This window comes from Aptenodytes forsteri, unplaced genomic scaffold (genome assembly GCF_000699145.1).
Source record: "Aptenodytes forsteri isolate BGI_AS27 unplaced genomic scaffold, ASM69914v1 Scaffold82, whole genome shotgun sequence".
Lineage (NCBI taxonomy): Eukaryota > Metazoa > Chordata > Aves > Sphenisciformes > Spheniscidae > Aptenodytes > Aptenodytes forsteri.
In genome coordinates, this window is record NW_008795490.1 from 2418616 (window position 1) to 2438649 (window position 20034).

Consider the following 20034-nt stretch of genomic DNA (forward strand, 5'->3'; position numbering starts at 1 on the left):
CTGTTTGTGGGGGGGGCGGCTGACATTGAGGCTGACTGTAAACCCCCCTTGCAAGTTACCGTTTCAATTTTAAATTTAATTTCGCCTTTTTTAAAAAACAACTTGTGCAGCTGCAGAGCTTTATGCGGCAGTAGATATGCGCTTCAGTTGTAGATCAGTGAACTTCAGCTGATCATTATAGCTTATCTTTACAAATTCAAGGACGAAAGTTCTTTCTTATTAAGTGTTGCAGAAGGGAGTATCTTTCATGGAGTAGGAATTTATAGTTATCTAAGAATTTCTTCTTTGCATTTCTTCTTCCTTTGAAACTGGTTTGCTGGCGTTGATGTGAATTTAAAGGAGACGCTCGAGGATATTGCTTAAACAGATCAAACTCTTTTGTACTAAAGATACAGTAGAAAACTTGCAGTGGTTTCGTATTTCAAAGGATAAACAATTTATTAGTGTGTGAACTGCTCGGTATCTCAATAGTTGAATATCAGTTTTGTAATTATGCTATATTGTTCTGAGACAAAAAATACAGAATTTTGGTAGTTTGTCATGGCAAAATCAACCGCCATTATATTAAATATGACTGTTTTGACCCAATTATGAAGTTCTCGTTAGCGCTGCTTAGTTACAGAGTTGACAGTAACCTGCTCCACATCCTACCAACCTGAAGTCAAACAGCTTGTGAATGTTACTTTCGTGACTCAGCAGTACATTAGGAACCATGTATTTATAAAATGTGGGTTACAAAAGGCAAATCAAACTACAGCACTGATCGGTCTTAATTGTGTATATGCCAACACACTTAAATATATCCAAAATATTTGCCTTTCATTCACTGTAGTAAAGTATAGTAGGCATTGTAGGAAAATTGCAAGAGTTGGTATTGCATGATGGTCTGTTTTTTAAATCTCTCATTTAAGTTATTCTCTTACAAAAGTTATTTAACTCTATTCAGCACTGGTAAAGTAAAAACAGTAGAACAATAAGTGGTTTGCAAAAATCCCTGCATAAGCACCTAATTTTGTCACATTTTTCCCCTAAATTTTGTCTTAGCAATTTTTATTATTTTGAGACTAAACACAGCAGCTCCTTCAGCTCCTTCTCGTTATTCATTTTGGAAAAGCTGTGAGACAAAGCATCAGAGGAGATCCAAATTCCTTAATTTAGCCAAAGGATGAAGTAAAACAAAAAGCATCTTAAGTAATATTTACAGTAGGTGATGCGTTTCTGTAATTGCCTTGAGATGACTGCTGTCTTTCATCATATTAAACACATTTATTATATTTAGATGCAAAGTCACCTCATCCTAACAGAGAGGAAAATGAAAGATGAAAACGCTTTAACTGCTGCTTGTAGTAGTAGAGGGCAAGACTAAAAGTTTGATTGTCACGAAACTTTCATTGGGGCCTATTAATCAAGCTTGAAATTGGCCTCTTCAGTAGATGAACAACACCAGAGAGTGATTTTTATCTTTCAGTAATACCTTTCAATGATTACTGCAAAGGGAGGAGGGTAGAGCTAAGCAGTACCCTTCTGAAAGGAATTTAGAAAATCTCTTTGGTAATTTATTTGAGCTGTTGGGAACACCTTACTTAGTTTTACGTGTTTCTGGAACAGTATACTAATGCATAAAAACTCCACAGACACATAACAACGACAAAAAAAGAACTTTTCAGAATTGCACACACAAAAACTGCAAGCAATGAGTTGGGCCAGGTTGCAGGCAGAAATCGGAGAGGGGAAAGAGGACTTCACCGAGTGGGAAGTGATCAAAAGTAATTGGATATTTCTGGCATTTTATAATGTGAAAGAGAAACTGACAGAACTGAAATGGTTTTGAAAAGTTACTTGCAAATTTTGAAGTTGATGATAAAGCATTATCACTACAAACGTTTTGAGATCTCTGATAGGCAAATTGGGCAAATTATTATCTAGAAAGAAGTCAGCCTTACCCAAAATATACGTACAAGATGGTTAATTTGTGAACAGTTGTGGTTTTTTTTGTTGTGGGTTTTTTTTTCTCTAAATTACTCCAATTCACATTAGTCTTTTTTTCATAAGTTAACAAAATCTGACTTACTGCGTAACAGTGGCTTACCCTTCTCACAGTCATTGGTGTGTGAAGCTGCTGTGGCTGTTCTGAAGTGATGTGCATGCTGGCTGGCTGGCTAGCTGCTGCTACCAAGCAAAATCTGCAATGGCCTTCCCTCCGTTTGACTCAGAAATGAATCTCTAAAAACTGTCCAGCGCCTGATTGTCATGTAACTTGTAGTTATTTATATAAAGATTTGCATTTTATCCTGCAGATCTTACGAAAAAATGATACTCTAAAACTTGTCTTTCTTTATCCTAGGATAGATTATTTTGCAAAATAAAATAAAAATTGAATATTCCCTGCATGCTGAAGTAGAATTTTCTTTTCTTTTTAAATCAATTTATACAAGACAGTTTTGAAAATGGCCTTTTTAGAACATGTTTTGATTGTTTAATCAGAAAATTAAGCTAGTTAGCTTCTGGGTGGCAACAAACTTTTAATATTAAGTTTCTAGCTGTAGTTAGAATAGTTACAATCAAAACATAACGTTTAAGATCCCTTTTCCAGCAGTTCAGCCCATGCAAAATGAATTCTTCTTCATTGCTGTTGCTTTGAAGGGCACCTTAGCCTCCCATGGATCCAACAGCAGGTTTGGGGACTAACATTTCTTTGTGATTTCTTAGGGAGGTAAATTCTGCATGGAAATTTTTTAACTGCACGTTCTTCCCAGTACTTCACGTTGGATGTCATCTTCCTTCTGGGTGCAGCAAATAATAATAATAAACCGTGCTGCTGCATTGTATTTTCAGAAATTAGAACAATTTTTATGCACATATACACCCATGAATATTAATTTGTCTTAGGAAGAAATATTACAGATTCAGGATATCTCATTTTGTTTGTTTTCAGAATATGAACTGTTATGACACTGGGATTTATAGAAATTATTGAATAGCCCACTGAGTCCAACCAGTGTACTAAGTTCTGTATAAATATGTCAGTAAAAAGGACCCATTAGTTACCTTATCATCTGAGGAGAAAAAAAGATGTAGTTCCGCTAAGATAGATCACGTGCTTATTGCTCAGATTTTTTTTTTTTTAAATTTATCAGGGTAGAAGAGATGCAGGATAAAAGAAGAGAGGAAATAAAAATTTGGAGCACATGAAAAGCAGTGGCAAGAGGAAGTGATAACTGCACAAAGCCTGACTGTGCAGCTGAACCAGTAAATGTAACCCAGAGAAGTCAAAGTTAAGAAGTCTGTTTTAGTTAGATGTGGGTTTGAATATTGTGGAGGCCATCAAAGCTCATAGGCTAGGGAAGCTTTCCTACAGTGTTCTGCTTTTATGCCCTACTTTGCTGATGGTAACCTATGACATAGTTTAGTAAAGCAGGTCTGTGAAAAATTAATGTCATGTGTCATCACATTGCACATCTATTTAATTTTCAGCCCCTTTTCCCCCCTCCCCCCGATTTCTTCCGTAGAAGCAAAGGAAGAACGGAGTTGACAAAGGTTCGTGAGTCATTATTTTTGGTATGCCAATCCCAATGTTCTTAGGCGCTTTGGAAACAGGAAGAAGAAATCACTGTCCTGAGTAGTGCCTGTCTGCTATGGGAAAGAGGCAATGAATTGGCAAGTCACTCAGGGTAGTGGTCAGTGCTTGAATGCTTACTGAGGGCTTTCTGTTTCAATAGAGATTTTTTAAAATATATATATTTTGGGAAAGGGGGGGCAGTGGCAGTGGTAGCAGCATTTGCCAGGGTTGAAATAAGAAATAAGGAAATAAAAGAAAAGCTGACAAAAGCAGAATGGGAGTGACTTGAACAGTTGGCTGATTTCAAAGTATATGATGAGGTATAAAACTACTGAATGTTGTTGAAGTTCTGTTGTTTCTGAATCGGGTGAAGATTGCCAACTACAGGCCGGATACCAGGGAGGTGAAAGTGGTTATTTGGTAAAAAATGAAAACAAAAAACTCCACAATAACAACAATGACCTTATGTTGTTGGTCTTCTAAAGAATGCCTATTGCTAATAAAGCCAAAGGTCCAAGTAGATATTACTCTTAAGTATTGTAAATATAAGTTTAGCTTCCGTTTAGCATTTGAAATGAAATGAAGACTTCATTTACTTGCAGGTAAGTGGAAAGGGATCAAAAAAGTTAATAACGGGAGTGGGAGAAACACCCAAAACCTGGATTATTTAGAGCTGATTGAGTGATAATATATTAAGGCTTCTCCTGTCTACTGCCTCTTATTTTTTTAACACTTTATTCATTCTATTTTCTTAACAGTAATCAGTATAAACTACATAGTACTCATGAAACATTACAAATCTGAATTTTTCCAGAGATACAAAAGTGGCACATCTGCATTACAAATTTTACCCCATAGTAGAGTCATGCCAAATTAATTGCATTGTTATAGGTATGATTAATGATCAGACTCGTGAATGGCTGCTGGCAAAACATAGAAAACTATTTACTTAAAGCATGCACATTCCCTGCCAAAAGTACGATAATCACACCAACTTTCCTAGCATGGTGTCACCATGTATGGTTAGCTTCATATTTACTAAGGCACTGGAGGATGCAGAGATCTGCTTCTGTAAATCTCACTAAGACTGTAAATGAGTGAAATGGTAATTCCCATTGACTTTTGTACCTGGCTTCATTTAAACCTCTTTTAAATCCTTCTGGATGTGTATCTGCATCTTTAAAGTGCTCATCATCTTAAAATCTAGATTTGTATGACAAATGTAGGTTTCAGAAGTTCCATCTGTAAAGAGTTTTCTTATGTTGATTATTGCTGCTGAACAGGGGACTTCTTTCTTCAGCTATGCTCTGAATTTTTTTTATTTCATCAGTTTTGACATGTATTGCTTCTTTCTGTAGAGTCATAAGTGGTTGTGTTTGTTTAGGGAAGAAAAAGAAGACATACATCAATACAGTAATATAAATATAATAACATACACAGTGTTACTGTTTGCAAGCTCCAGCCATGGTTTTGGAGCCTTGGTGTATTACAGAGTGAAAAAAAACACCTCTCCACATCAAAGAATTTCACGTGGTTGTACAATGTGAAACAAGTGGAGTAAAGCAAAAAAGAAGACAAAGTAGCAAAGAGACGGCACATGCCTTCCCTCACTCCCTCGGAATGGTGATAAAGTGTTGAGAAAATTAGCAGCCCTTTTATCTCAGAAATTGTTTACTATGTTGTGTATGGCCGTGAGCTGTACTAGAAGTATTAGTCTGTCTTGATGAGAGTGGCAACTCCTTTGTGAAAGAGCACAGCTGAGTGTCTTTGAGGGAGGTGAATATGATTAAACTTGATGGATGTAATCCAGTGTGTACTAGTGCATTGAAGAAAGATTAAAGAAAAGAGTTGACAATAGTAGAGAAACTAATCTGAGGTAATTTATCTTCTGCTACAGTCCAAACTAGTAGTTTTACCTTATTCCCCAGGGATTTCTTTGTGCGTTTCTTGGTAGAAGCTTATTTTACTAGATGTTCACCTATTTAGAAAGCTGTTCATTTTTTTCTATTTAGAATGGGTAGGAGCTGAACTTGTAATTTATCTCGGCCTGGAACTAACGCTGATGTAGAAGAGCGTGGAGTGAAGACATTTTGTCTCTGTCTCCATTGGAATACCTTGTTTCAACAGCAGTTATTAACTGGGGGAGATTTACATTTTGTAATGTATGCCTATATGCACTAGGATTGCAGTTTTGTTTGTCCTGTGTGGGAGCTGACGGAATAAAAATCTCATGTTCTGTGCTCTGCCACGTGTGCTCCCATCATCACTTAAACACAGTCTTGTTTGGAAGATGTTAAATTTCATCATTTTGTAGTCACTGTTGATTGGGAAAAAAATGTTCTGACTAATGAAACTCCTATCAAGACCTCAGGTCTGAATTTTCATATTGAAAGATTTAAGTAACAAAGGCCAAGAAATCCAATGCATTTCTGCTCTACTGTAGAAGAACAGAACCACACAAGAATGAGAAAGCTTACTACAAAGAGTCTAAAAGGCACATCTAAAAGAGTTATGCAAGTGGTATGAAGGAGACTGCTAGAAGTACAGAGCCAGTGCTTGCCATCTATCAGAAGGGCTTGAAGAAGGGTGAAAGGAAGTCAGTATGGTGATTGCCGGGGATGAGAAAGCATCGTTCAGAAAGCTGAAGTTACGTCCAAGTGACAGAGTTCAAAAGGACCTTTAGCCTTGGCAGATTAGAAGTAAAAGCACAAATGGGCAAGCCAAAAAGTGACTTTGAGGAGCAAGTAGGAGTGTCTGAGTAGACGTGGACTCCTCAACACGGTAGAGAGACTGGAGATGAGATACGATAGCAATCTGCAAAATCGTGAGTGGCACGGAGAGGATTGATAACCATTGCTTTTTTTCACCATTTCTTCCAACATAAAAATGACAGGGCATGCAACGTAACTGAAGTCTAAAACCCAAAGTAGTTCTTCGCATAAGAGACACCTGAAGACTCCCTTTGGGTTAAAGTTTATGTGGGTTGAAGGAGTGACTGGATAAGTTTGTAGATGAGGGACCTTTTGAATGTTGCTGAATACATTGAAACTGCAGGGAACAACCTGAACTGAAAATAGTGGGAGGCCATGGGATTGTTGAGGGGGAATATCTTACGTGCCGATGTACTTTAGCACTGATGTTGATGGCTGAACTTGCAGATGAAAGTGGTGACTGGTAGAAAAGTGACTGTTTATCCTATTTTTCCAGTAAGGGTTAGTTACTCTGGGAATAACATATTTGGAATAGATGCCCTTGAGCAGCCTCATCAAACAAAAAAGCACTCGAGCAAAAACGTTCAAAAAATGCAATGTCTAATGGTTTTGTTTTCATACTGTCTTCCCAGGAATCACATGATCGCGTTCTTTTGGATATTCCTGTCACTAGAGAGCAGATGAATCACTATCGAGCTGCAGCTGAAACTGCTCAAAGTGAACTTGCAGCACTTTCAGCGAAGTATGATTGTGCCCAGTCAGAGGTACATTTAAAAATACTTCCAAATCCTTCTCCAAACCTGAGGATTCTCTACAGTCACTTTCTGCAGAGAATAGAAAGTTTTCAGAAAGTCCAAAACTTCTTGCTTTTGATACAGAACTCTTGTTTCTTGTAACAGAATTTCCATGCGATTTTTACTCTGCTTGCTTCTGTGTTCATGAACTGATTATGAGCTTATATTTGAAAGATTTGAAGCAGTCTAGCTTTTTATCATCATCACCTAAATGCAATCTTTTGTAATTAAACCTGAAAGTTAATATTTCTAAATTGTGGTTCCATAAAAGTTCTGATAGATGTCCTCCTATTGCTGGTGAGTTAAGATATAACTGCACATCCTCACCTATTCCTCCACTTTATTACAGCTGCCCAAATTTGCTTTGCTTTCATCACCAGTGAAGTTGTGACTGAGCTAATGTGGTTGATTGTAACTAGAGAGGCTGAAGAACACATGCGCATCCTTTTCTGCTATCCCTGCTGTGGGAATGGTGGTTCTTAGGAGAGAGGATTTATTAGAGGATAATTTTTAGAGTTTCTGTACTTTTTTTTTTTTAATGTATGACTGAATAAGATTGATTTGATCCAGTTCAGCAGTGTGGGCAGTGGTCAGTTTTAAAACAGAGTCAAATTTGCCTTTAGGAGACATGAAGTGCTTATGTTTATTTACATACCTAGATTTAGGTGTATACATTCATAAATGTTCACAGATACATAAATATATATAGATACATAAAGTTTGACAGACTCCAACTAGTACTTTAAACATCTGTACATTTTACAAATGTGTATTTCTGTTGTACATTGTAAAGTACTTTGCAATATACTTGCATAGCACATGAACATTAAAAAAGGCTCTATCAATGAAATAAAATTCTTTAATTGTGGATAGCTGAATACAGGAAACAGAAAGAACATGTAATATTGTATGAGAATGAATTGTTAATAGAGTATCCAGTCAGAACTACAGGGGTGAATGTCCATCGTCGAAGCTTGAATTTGACCCGTTGATCCTGAAATTACTGCAGAGGTCCTCTACATTTAATGGCTATCCAGGACCAGTACTTTTAAGTTTCAATTCTAAAAAGCCATACAGAATCTCATGTTCTCATAGAAAGAATTTGTTACTGCAAATGTTTAATGGCGTTACTGCCAGCATGACAGACTGATTTATAGATTCTTTCAGCACTGTGCTTGCAAAAGTGAAAGAATAGTCGAGAAAGCAGCTGTTCATGCTCTTGTTAATAAAGACCTTCATGACCCAGTTGAGGTCAGAGCCCTGTTCTGCTGAGTGCTCTGTAAAACTCATGATATGGGATTATTCTTGCTTTTTCTGCTGTTGGAACTGACCACAAAGACAATGGACAGAGTAAAAAATATCACATTTTGCAGATGGGGAGTTGAACCACAGAGAAGTTTTAAAGTTGTGAACGCTTTAAGCTACCATAGCTTGGTCCAGCTGCCAAGCAAAGCAATCCTATTGTTTCAGCTGCTCATTTCCTTCCCCACGCTGCCCCATCCCTTGTGTGGCACAGATGTATGTGTAGTTTTACGGTGCACTGTGTTGTTGGGGAACTGATGCAATTGAAAAATAAAGCCTCTCCTTCTGGGTTGTTTTTTTAGCCAGATCAGTTTCCAAATCTTATTTCACCTTGTAGCCATGTAAGTGCTTCTGCTAGCACAAAGAAGAGGGTGGAGTATGGAAATGAAGCCCATGAGCCTGGGAAAAGGCAGAGCTGCTTTTCTCAAAATCAGTGCTGCTTTATTTCAGCTCCAAAGTGTCTGATGAATCAGTGCTTGCAGGTGAAGCATAAGCTCATCAGAGACTATGCTGCTGCTGCAAGAGTGATCCTCCTACCCAACTCCTCAGTGTTAGCCTTTTCTCTGTGACATGGCCAGCTCCCCTTCCTCCTCCTCCTCTGTAGAAAGTGAATTCTTTTCTGTCAGCTGCGTTAGTTAAGTTTGTGGAGGAGTCGGACAAATACCAGAGCTGGTGTGAGGGAGAGGACAGGCGTGCGTGGCTGGGAGCAGGGGAAGCAGGACCTCTCTTTTCCAAGGCAGTCACTGTTCAGTTGGCTCACTGGCCTCCTGGAATTTCTCTGAGTGTCTTGGGTTTGGTCACACTGGAAGCCTCTGGCAGAGCCGTGAATTTGCAGCTTAATGTCTTAAATATCCACAAGTTAAAAACCCTAGCACATGTCGTAAAGAGCAGTTAATGTGGCTTAATTGTTTGCCTGTTAATTTTATGTAGTAGGAGATAAATGTTTTGGATTATATCTTGCTGCTTATAATTGGAATTGTCAGGAAAGCTGAAACATGCCTTAACACTTCTTGTGACAAAAAATCCACTTTAAATTACTTGTTCCTTTTAACAAAATAAAATACACTGAAATTTTATGTGCCTGGTGTATCTGTCTCAAGCTCAGTCTTTTAAAGAAGGTTGTAGCAGAAATAGTTCAATGGAAAATGGTATTTTTAATGAAAAGAGAGAGGGGAAAGTAAAGAAAAACAACTGAACTCCATGAACTGTTTGGAAGCTCTAGCATTGTCTCTGGAACAGGTCCTTGACTTTTGGTGGTGATGTCCCTCCTCCCACCCTTCCTTAAAAAGTTCTCTTGCTGTTTCTGTGTAAGTCCAGCTACATTTGATTGGATTATCAGACCATAAAATAACTATTTGCATAAGCTGAGAAGAGGTTGCCTACACCACAAGTCTCCAAAAATTTCTTTGCTTCTGAATATGCTGCAAATCATCAAAAGGATCCACCCTCATACAATAGGATACTTTACTGTTACAACTCCCCACAGCTATAGATTATCTGTAGAATCGTGCACCGGAATTGGGAGCAGGGAGGAGGCAGGCAAAAAAGAGGGAATAGTGGTGTTGATGACTGGATTATAATGCAGATGCATAAGGGAGGTGAGTTAAGGCTGCACAGCAGAACTTAAGGTGGGCTTTTCCTGAATTCTGAATTTGTAAATAAATTTATCTTCCTGTAAGAGATTAGCTTGAAAAGTTGTATTGTATTACACAACAGCAGCTTTTGTTTTTACAAACCCCTTTCTTCCATTGCTTTTTCCTAGTTATATGAAAATAAAGTGGCGTCCCTCCACTCAGTCTTGTAGTGATAGAAAACTCTGAGTCTTTTGTTCCAAAATGTGTTTCTTGTCACATTGCTGAACTTGTAGTGCAGTCACATATTTCAGCCTGGGCAAAATTATTCTTCCTTTGTTTAATGAGTTTTCGCCTTTTCTGTCTATAGCTTCTTGAACTCAGGTCCAGAATGGTCTCTAAAGAAGCCTCTTTTCAAGAGCTGAAGGCTGAAGCTGAAAGCTACAAGGAAAACAATGCTAGACAGATGTCTCGCCTACTGTCTTTGCAATCCCGAATTCAGGAGATGGAGGAAGAGGCATGTGTGCTTGCCACTTCTAAAAACCAGGCTGAGCTGACAGCTCAGGCAGCATTCAAGGAGAACTGGGAGCTGAAGGATGAGCTTCATGAGCAAAATGCCAAACTTCAGTAAGATTCGTGTGACATGAGAAACAAAAAATTTTTGTTTGGAATGACAGAATGGTGCAGTTGTCAATGCAGAAAAGTACGTTGGTGGACAGACTTCATCGCAGATCTGAATTCTGTTACAATGCCTTGCACAACCATTGTACCCGAGTGTGTGGAAGGTTTTGAAATTTTAATTTTGGTTTGAGTTGTTAGCCCATAAATGGGGTTTTGAGTGTCATGAGAAACAAAAAATTTTTGTTTGGGATGACAGAATGGTGCAGTTGTCAATGCAGAAAAGTACGTTGGTGGACAGACTTCATCGCAGATCTGAATTCTGTTACAATGCCTTGCACAACCATTGTACCCGAGTGTGTGGAAGGTTTTGAAATTTTAATTTTGGTTTGAGTTGTTAGCCCATAAATGGGGTTTTGAGAATTTTGTCCTTCGGAGGAGAAATGATGACATGAGTCAGCTTGGTGTAACCTCAATATTTACAGAAAATGAGCACAGAGTGCCATTTGTCTGAGTGCAGTAGAAACAGTATGTATGGTTTCTTCATTCAGGTATTTTCATGTATGGCACTGAGGCAAACTTTGTGCCTTTCATAGCATGCTTGTGATGGGCAGTACCTGCAACTATGGTCTAGTGTCCTGGTCTATCCTTATCATGTGGCATCTTTTGCAGACATTTACCTGTCACTTGACATGCTGTATGGGCCATGTGGTGGTGAGTGACTGTGCTGCTGCACCACTCCGGTCTCTTTTGCCCTCTTATGTGTCACAGCTGGAACCAGAACAGTGTCAAGTGAATTTCTTCCTTAGTGTAAAGCTGTCCGTTAGGAGCAGTGTAATAAAGAAAATATGGTATAATTCCTAGTTAGTAGCATCCTGACGGGAGCATGTTAATGTTTGGTTAACGTTTGTTCAGCTTTCAGTAATGTTAGCTTTGAGTGACTTTTCTTCTGCTTTCTTCTGGACATTGCTGTGTGTTGTGGTTTTTTTATTTTTTTTTTTTAACATGCATACTGATTGCATGAAACTTTTAATAAAAGATAGTATCCTTAACTATACTGTTCTTAGTGTGTCAGAGCACTGATCTGTCAGTTCTGCATAACTGCTAATATTTCGGGTCTGCATAAAACTATTAATAAAAGATAGTATCCTTAACTATACTGTTCTTAGTGTGTCAGAGCACTGATCTGTCAGTTCTGCATAACTGCTAATATTTCGGGTCTGTGGGATGGAGACTAATCACAAATAAAATTGGTGTGAAAATATTCTGAACTCTAAAATTACAAAATCAGTGTGAGTCACAGTATGTTAAGAGACACCTTACAGACTTTTATAATGGATTTTTTTTTCCACCATTACAAGGCTAATATCCATGTCTCTCTCAATATTGTCTAGTTAAGAGCAAGGTGAGTGTTCACCAGATGTCTGAATTTCCCTAATCAGTATTTTGCACAGCTCTTACAGGCTTTGTGCGTCAGAAGTGGATAATTAAGTTATTTTAAAATCTAGAGAAATCCATTGCAGTGCACTTGTCTATTACCAGCTGATTTGCCAAAAGTCCTGCCTGGAGGGTGCTGATGTTGATCGCCAAAGATTTTAGATATGATCCCCATATAAGTGAGGAGATAGCTAAGCCAGGAAGTGTATTATGCATCCTAGCGACACAGAAAACATCACGGTCTCTGAGATAATGGTTGTTAAGATTCTTTAAAATGCTACTTCGGGGGGGGGGAAGGAAGAAAACTTCTATCCTGTTTGCCTGACTCACTGGGAGAAAACTGCCGAAATACTGTGTATCACACTAGCCTATTGTTACAGTGACATGATCAATTTTATGTGGCATAAATCTGTACCGTCGCTCCTAGTGTGGTCCTGGCTGCTCTGTTTTGCCCGTGACACTTGTGTCAGCACTTCCGTTTGTGTTGCTGCATGGTGATCGGGACGAGGGAACTGCTCCAAGAGAGATGTGAGCAAAATAAAAAGCTTAATTTCCAGCTCTACCAATCCCAGGTCCGGTTCGTTGTGCACCTGGAGTGTACCACTGGAGTGCTGGCAAAAGGGAAGGGACAAATGGAGGGTGAGTCTGCCCTTTCGGAAGGAACAAACATGTTAGATTGGTCACGAATCTACAGAGTATGCTTTCAAAGCTTTTTCTCATCCTCAGCTGATGGTTACATGTGCCACAATACTAGTCAATGTATTGACTTAATGAACTTTAGTCGCTTAGTCTGGCCACCTTAGTAGCACGTGGCACATGACTAGTCCTAGTTAGGTATTGAAGAAAGATTTTCACTGAAAACCACTAATAAAAGGGAAGAGCAAGCCAGTAGGCAAGAAATGCACATTTACATTCTATACCTAGGGGTATAGTAAAAAATATTTAATGAATTCTGTGATTGGTTTCCAAGATGTACACCTCTCCTATTGAAAATGGTGCTTTTCTACTCAACAGCTCTATTGCCAAGGTACTTTTAGAGCCTGAACTGTGAAAAGCTCCCCCCCCCCTTCTCTTTGCTCATTAGTTCTGAAGAGCTAGCAAAGCTGTGAAAGAGCTGCTTTCTACTTTTTTGTACCTGATTGCCTATTTTCTAGGTGCTCAAACCTTTATGGCCCTATTGGATTGGGTTATTCGTAGAGTTGTCAAGTATGTGCTTTGTACTTCAGATTGTTTATTTTTAGAAGCAGGCATGGTTCTGTGTGCCTTGATTTTTCAGAGCCACAGAACAGTTTGCGGGGTTGGCGGTCAATCTCACAATATTCTAACGTATAGGTGTGCATGTATGGCATGTCTGGAGTCTCATACCTTTTCACTTCTGACATGCCCCTCCTCAGGACAGCAATTTAGCGACCATCTCACAGCTTAGTTTTGCTGGCGCTATAGAGGAGAGGAAGGTGCCTGGAGGTGAGAAAGCTGTGAGGCACTTGTTTTCTGAGGGCCAGTGCCTGCTGCAGAAGGCAGAGCTCTTTTGGCTCACGGTGTGTGCTGTGCGGTAGTACATGGAACTATCCTCGTCCTGTCTGGAGCAGTAATTAATGTTTTCCATTCCCCTTTGTTATTCTTCCACTCTCCTCCACTTTGCAGCATTGACAACTGTGCTGATCTCCCTCCTAAGGCAACATCTTAAATTTTTTCATGGACCATCTCTTTTGCTTAGTGATTTATAACTATTTAACGTATTGAGTTCGCACTCACTGGGTGTTTTCTATAGGAGTCTCATGCTGCTTTTTGACTATGGAGCGATGCTCTGTTGCCTGTTTGATTGCCATCCTAGAGAGGAAGAAATCAGAAATGGAAAAGAATGAGTCCAGAAATGGCTAGCATGCCCATCTTGAAAACTGAGAATAGTGCTATGCTCTGATAAGCAAATGAGTTTCAATAAAATATTTGCTCTAGACAGCTGTTTGGTGATATCTCACATCTGGTTTTATTCTAGTGTTCAAATATTTGTGAAGAACTTGCTTTAGAAAGTACCTTCTTTCTCAACTGGAAGCTCAATAGTTTTCTCTCTTGCACTGTGCTTTTACCACTGAGTGCCTTTCTCATGGCTGTTATCTGAGAGGTATTGGAGTTGATATTTGGATTGCACTAATGGTCATTTTGAGCTTTGTTTGGTTGGCTATTTTTGTTAATCTGTTTCTTTGTAGTTTTTGAGGAGTGATGCTCAGCGTTGCAGCATCGTGAGCAAGATTTCAATCTATGTTTGCTACCTATGCAGACTGTGGCAATGCTTGTTTGCTGGACTTGTCTTTGTCCCTGGCAACGGGCGGGATGTAACCACATTTATGCCAATGAGTTAAACTGACCGCTCTGTTATTTGGTTATTTGTTCTTATAGAGCATTTACAAACCAATACCTGCTGTTAAGGCTGATAACAGATGTTTCATGTGGGATATGTATCCGCACGATAGGCACCTTTTGAGAGTGATGAAATTGATGACAAAAAGCTGCCTTTTCTTCATACTTTTGCGGTAGTCCCTTGGAATTTTCTTTTTTAATGGGTCCCTTTAGCCTGAATCTAGTCTCTGCTTTTTTTCCCCTCTTTGTCTCCATGTCATATGTTCGTGGGTAGTGTCACACTGCAGAAGACTGTATGTACAGCAAAGTAGCGTCTCCCATCTCCATTTGCTTCTGCTGGTAAACTCCCCTTCGTAGGTACTCTGGATGTCCCACACTTCCATTAGTCCGGAGGGGCTTCTCTTTCCCCGGAGTTTGTTGATCAGCACCGTCAGCTTCATTAGAGAGAGAGGGGATGTGAAGTGCTTTTAGCATATTTTTACTGTAATTTGATCTCTTCCCCCTTACTTTGTCTAAGCTTTTGCTTGCAGCCTCCATTTCTAGTATCTTGAGGGCACTGTTTTTTGATGTTACCTGGTTCTTGTGTTTTACTGAAATCTTGTTCTGAGAATGAGGTTGGGATCATAGAGGACTCTTTAAAGTGCTAATCAAAAGCAAAGATGAATAAATGTTTACACATAAGGCAACAACAAAAGTTACATCTATTAAATAACAGATACAGAGAATTATATATAACTTTAAAAATTCATTTTGTGGTATGCAGAAGCTAGCAATAATCTTGGGATAATGTCTTTTGCCTAGAATTCTGTTTCAGAGAACATTCGTCCTGATGTGTGTATTTTTTTTTTTCTGTCTGATTAGTAAATATTTGGATGAGTGTGAAGAAAGCATGACTCAAGCTTCTAAAATCAGCAGAAAGTATGAGGAGCTCCTTACACAGCTTTCTGGATTGTTGGAGACAGACATCAGAGAAAAAGAGAAACCACAGGAACATTTAATGTTGAAGGTGATTATGCGTAGGCAAGGGTTTCTGTAGAGAGATTTAGTAGAAAAATATTTGGTTGTCAAAGAAATAAAGCAAGTGATGAAGACAGGAATCTTTGTGTTAAATAATGATTTACAGACAGTGCTCTCATTTAAGACATTTATTTTCATATTGGGTTGATTTTCAAAGGCGCTGAACACTAATAGACCTCAGTGAACTCAGTCTGGTCTTATCTGCATAAATATTTTATCAACCTGTAGTTCCTCAGTACAACCCTGATTAGATACTTGGTTGAAAGCTTTCCTGAAAACATTAACAGTGGGAGTCACTAGGTGACATGTAAACTGTACGCTAGATCTTAACACTTATCTTGAGCCGACATACCGTTAAGTAGAAACATCTGAAATGGCATACCCTAAAACAACCTGAACTATGCCCTGTAACAAAATACTGTAAGTCACTGTGTGGTGATTTTGAAACCTAATCATAAAACTTCATTATTTCTCTTCAGAATATTTCTGAAGTTCCAGAAGCTAAGCTTCCATTTAGGAAAGGAAAATTGTTCGTAGACTCTTTTAACCTTTATCGATGCTGCTGAAGGGCAATTTATCTTAATTTTCTGCATTTTTCTCATGTTCTGTCTAGTCTTTGCTATCCCTATTTTTCTTCACTTGGGAACATACTAGGTATTTTGGGAAATTTTGTTTCATTATATTCATATTATTATAAGAGTTCTGGCTATAAGGAATACTTAATAAATTAAGATTATCTAGGTATGTATCACAGTGATTTCTTACAGTCCTTGCCCTCATAATATTGCAAGCACATTGAAATTGTAATAGATACTCTAACAAAACTTGGCTAGTTGTCATTAGAGGCAAAGATGTTTGTATTAAGCTGTAACTCCTACGTGCTTTAAGTTAAGGAAATAACTGGAGTTTAAAAAAAAAAGCATATGTTGACATCTCGTTTTAACAATGTAATAAATCTAGTTGGGAAATCTAATTTGTGCTGAAAACTGTGTGCATTTTCTGTTTGGGGTCATGGAATGTCTATTTAGCTTCTGTTCCACATTATGGTTTTATTTAAGACAGAATTGGTGTGGCTTAATCTTAATAAACGTCTTGCCAGTAGGAGTCAGGGTGTATTTTGTTTACCTTATGTGCTCTTTGAAGTGCCCACACTCATCTATTCCACTTCTTGGAAGTAGCGTAACGTACCAAAACAGCCCTAGAATCCTGGAAATGACTCCTTTTTCCAAGGTGTCGGATGCTCAGAACAGCAGACCACTGGGTATTTGGCCCTGCCCTTGAATATGCTTATGAAATAGCTGTTACTAACTCAAATCTCCCCATGCCTAAAAAGTTTCAAGCATAAAATGCAGCTTTCAGTTTCTTGTTCCAAATGAGACGGATAAATCTTAACAAGCCAAACTGAAATGGTCTGCTTTTCGCGTGGAGTTAGTTGCATGATCTGTTTTCATTTTCTGACCTGCTTCATATCAAGTGCAGATACACAGCGAGAGTAGCTCTCCACCTGTTTAATAGATCATGGAGATTGTGTGGGAGTAAATCTGAACCACATTACACTAAGGTGTGGGTTTCTGGTGGGTATATGGTTCTCATTTTAATTGTCTTTCTACTCTTTTTAGAAAGGAGTAGTAGAGTGCAATTATAAATCTGACCTAGGGGTCACCAGAAACACCATGTCTTTATTGGGATGATTAGGAGCAGGTGTACTGGGATGAATATATGTAATTGTTAAGTGCTTTAAAAAAGTTACTAATATTTGAATTATTTCTCTAGGTCTCTGAAATATGTAAAGAAAATCTGACACTAAAAGACCAGGTTGCTGCTCTTCAAGAAACTATCAATGTCCATGAGATGGAGTCCAAAGCTAGTAGAGAAACTATCATGAGGCTTGTTTCAGAAGTGACCAAGGAGCAGAAAAAGGCAGCAGGATACTATCAAGACATGGAAAAACTTAATAAGGTACATAATTGCACGATGTATATGTTTGTCTAGTTTTCAAATGTTTTCTCAAAATTTCAAATTAATTTTCAGTAGGAGTTGTATGAGAAAAAATGCTTCTGAAAGACTTCCGGTGATTAGGGTCTTTCCGAAAAAGGACATTTTTCTAAGGTTATTCTCAACTTTTTGAAAGCTTGAGAATATATGGAGATTAAACAATAATATCGCATAAAATAGTTCTGATTTAGATTTGATGTCTTCTGATGATGCTTGCGAATTTATATTTTTGCTTCCTTGGTATTGTTGTAGCCTTTGCTGTGCTTGCACAAACAGGTAAATAAACAGATGTTTTTTAAAGCAGTGTAAACATATAGAGTTAATGAGTATATCTGAGGCACAAGCATGGAACAATGAAAAAAATACTCTTTTAAATAATATTTATGTGATATTGCAAGTTTTCTGAGGATTCTTCTACTCAGTTTCTTTAAAAATTCTAATGAGAAATTGAATTGATAGGACACTATTTTATTCTTTCTCTTAAGGAACTGGAAGTAAAGTGTCTTGGCTTCCAGACACCCTAGATTATCTTGTTTCACTGCGTTATAAACTTGTATTTCATAACTGTAAATATTCAGTTGACTCATACCCAAAAAGTTGTAGGCAGTAGGATGGCTCTTGCAGGAAAGCACTGTTTTGCTGTGGGGAACCCATAGAGAAAATCCATGCAGCAGGAATGATGCTGAAATGAGAAATATAAATTAAGTTGTAAGTCAAGTATTCACCAAATTCACCTAGATATGATTTGGAAAGGAAAAGGATGTGATTTAAGGATTTAATTGCTCAGGAGAACTCACCATTAAGAGTTTTTGTACATTGCAAAAGATGGACGAACAAAGTGAGCTTCTGTAGCAGTTTTCCTTATTACTTTGTACTTTGAGCGATAACTGTGGAAAGGGAGCAGTTCACTAAAACCATAATGAAAATTTCCCACAGGTACTAGGGCAGTGTGGTTAAAGCTGATGGCCAGAACTTAAATAAAAAAGAGAAGAAACTTAGACTGCCAAATATGTAGCTGAGCTGTGTGTGACTGAGTTTGTAGAAATTTTTAACATAAAGGCAACCTTGTGCAAGTAAGTTTTCAAATGTAATACAACATTTTCCCTGCCTCCCTGGCATTACTTTTTTCCTGAAGACCACCACCGTACACTTTAAAGGATAAAGTGTTCTGATTTGGTTGTAGGCAAAATACTTAGGAGATGAGAAATAGCTGACAGTGTGCTCTGGAGAAGAAAGGATTTGTTGTAGGGAAGATAAGTGTTAAGTACCACAAGGGTCATAAATTTTACTTACTGCTGAAAATACCCCTTACCAAGCTGTGTAAAATTTTCAAAGACTCAAATGGGACTGAGAGAGAGCCTGTACCAAAAACTTCAGCAGGTCCTTTTTGAGAACATTCTGTTCTCGTACTTCACTTCAAACACGGGAGTGTGAGTAAGGGCAGAGTGTAGGTTGCTCACTAGGTAAGCCACAATCAGCAGATATTTTAAACCAAGATGAGTTTCATTTGTGACTTGTTTTGCAAGTTTGCTCTGACTGCCAAAACATTTCCAAAGTTGAACTAGATGTATGAAAAATATTTTCCTATCATTATTGTGCATATGCCAAATACATAATTTATTTAACCCATTTTACAGAAACGTCTTGCTAAATTATTAGCATTGCCTTTCAAATGAAGTGTGTGCCATCAGAGCTTATCTAGAGGCTGCAGATTCCTCCAGTGCTGTTTCAATGCTACTTAAATTTGCAGATACTGAGTAAATCTGTTGAGAAGGTTTTGTGTTCACAAAAGCATATTAAGAAAGTCAGTATTGAAAAAATAAGTAAAAAACCGAAATGCTTTAAATCCACATATGTAAAGGAGGATGTATGGCATCCCCTGTTCCCCTGATGGGTGTCTTACTAGGTTACAGGAAGGGCATCAGTGGTATAAAGCTGGTTTGACTTTGTTATGTACTTTGCGCAGTTTAAATATGCACATGAAGAGAGTTGCACATGTTGTGACGTGTTTCGCTGTGAAGGTGAAAAGCAGAAATCCATACTGTTCCTGTGCCAGAAGACACACACACACGGCGGCGTGTTCCTGGACTGTTTTCTGAGCTTTAATGGAGTTGCCTGTAACAGAGTTTACCCAGCACAGACTGAGTACAAGTGACTCTTGCCTCTGTTTGCCTGAAGCTCCCAGGGCCAAACATATTGACCATCATCTGTATTACAGAGTGAGATGGTGGCCCGTTTTCCCCAGTTTTCTCTCAAAAGTCTTCCTAAGCATATAGAGGCCATCGCAGCATTCTGTCAGTCTTTTCCAGCAAGCCTTGGCCACGGCAGTGTTCCCTGCCACCTCTCTGAATCATTGCCAGTTTTTCTTGCTAGGTAGTTGTTCACTTCTGCTCCTTGGGATTTCTCTGAACTCCCTCTCTTGACCAGGTGCCTTTCTGTATATTCCAGGAGGAGGCGGCGGCTATCTAATGATCAGTTAAACAGATTGTAGATTCTGAAATTCTTGATGAAGAAAATGAAAGCCACGTTGGTTACCTTCAAGCAATACTTTAGCAGGTTATAAGGTTAATATGTGAGAGTAATTCAGAATGTTCTTTAGTATATTTGATACTTGAGTATTTGTTGCAGTTAGCTGGTTTTCATTTGAGCAGCATTAGCAAGTGAATGATAAT

The 20034-nt window shown here is 38.4% G+C and overlaps 1 protein-coding gene across 1 annotated transcript in view; it reads left to right on the forward strand.

The window, feature by feature from the left end:
• CCDC170 (coiled-coil domain containing 170) overlaps positions 1 to 20034 on the forward strand; it is a 62606-nt gene that overhangs the window by 12702 nt on the left and 29870 nt on the right. The window contains exons 2-6 of the mRNA XM_009281414.2: positions 3475 to 3537; positions 6903 to 7034; positions 10308 to 10564; positions 15212 to 15356; positions 17141 to 17326. Of these exons, the coding sequence (XP_009279689.2) occupies positions 6951 to 7034; positions 10308 to 10564; positions 15212 to 15356; positions 17141 to 17326 (672 nt within the window). The 5' untranslated portion in view covers positions 3475 to 3537; positions 6903 to 6950. The remainder of the gene's footprint in view (positions 1 to 3474; positions 3538 to 6902; positions 7035 to 10307; positions 10565 to 15211; positions 15357 to 17140; positions 17327 to 20034) is intronic.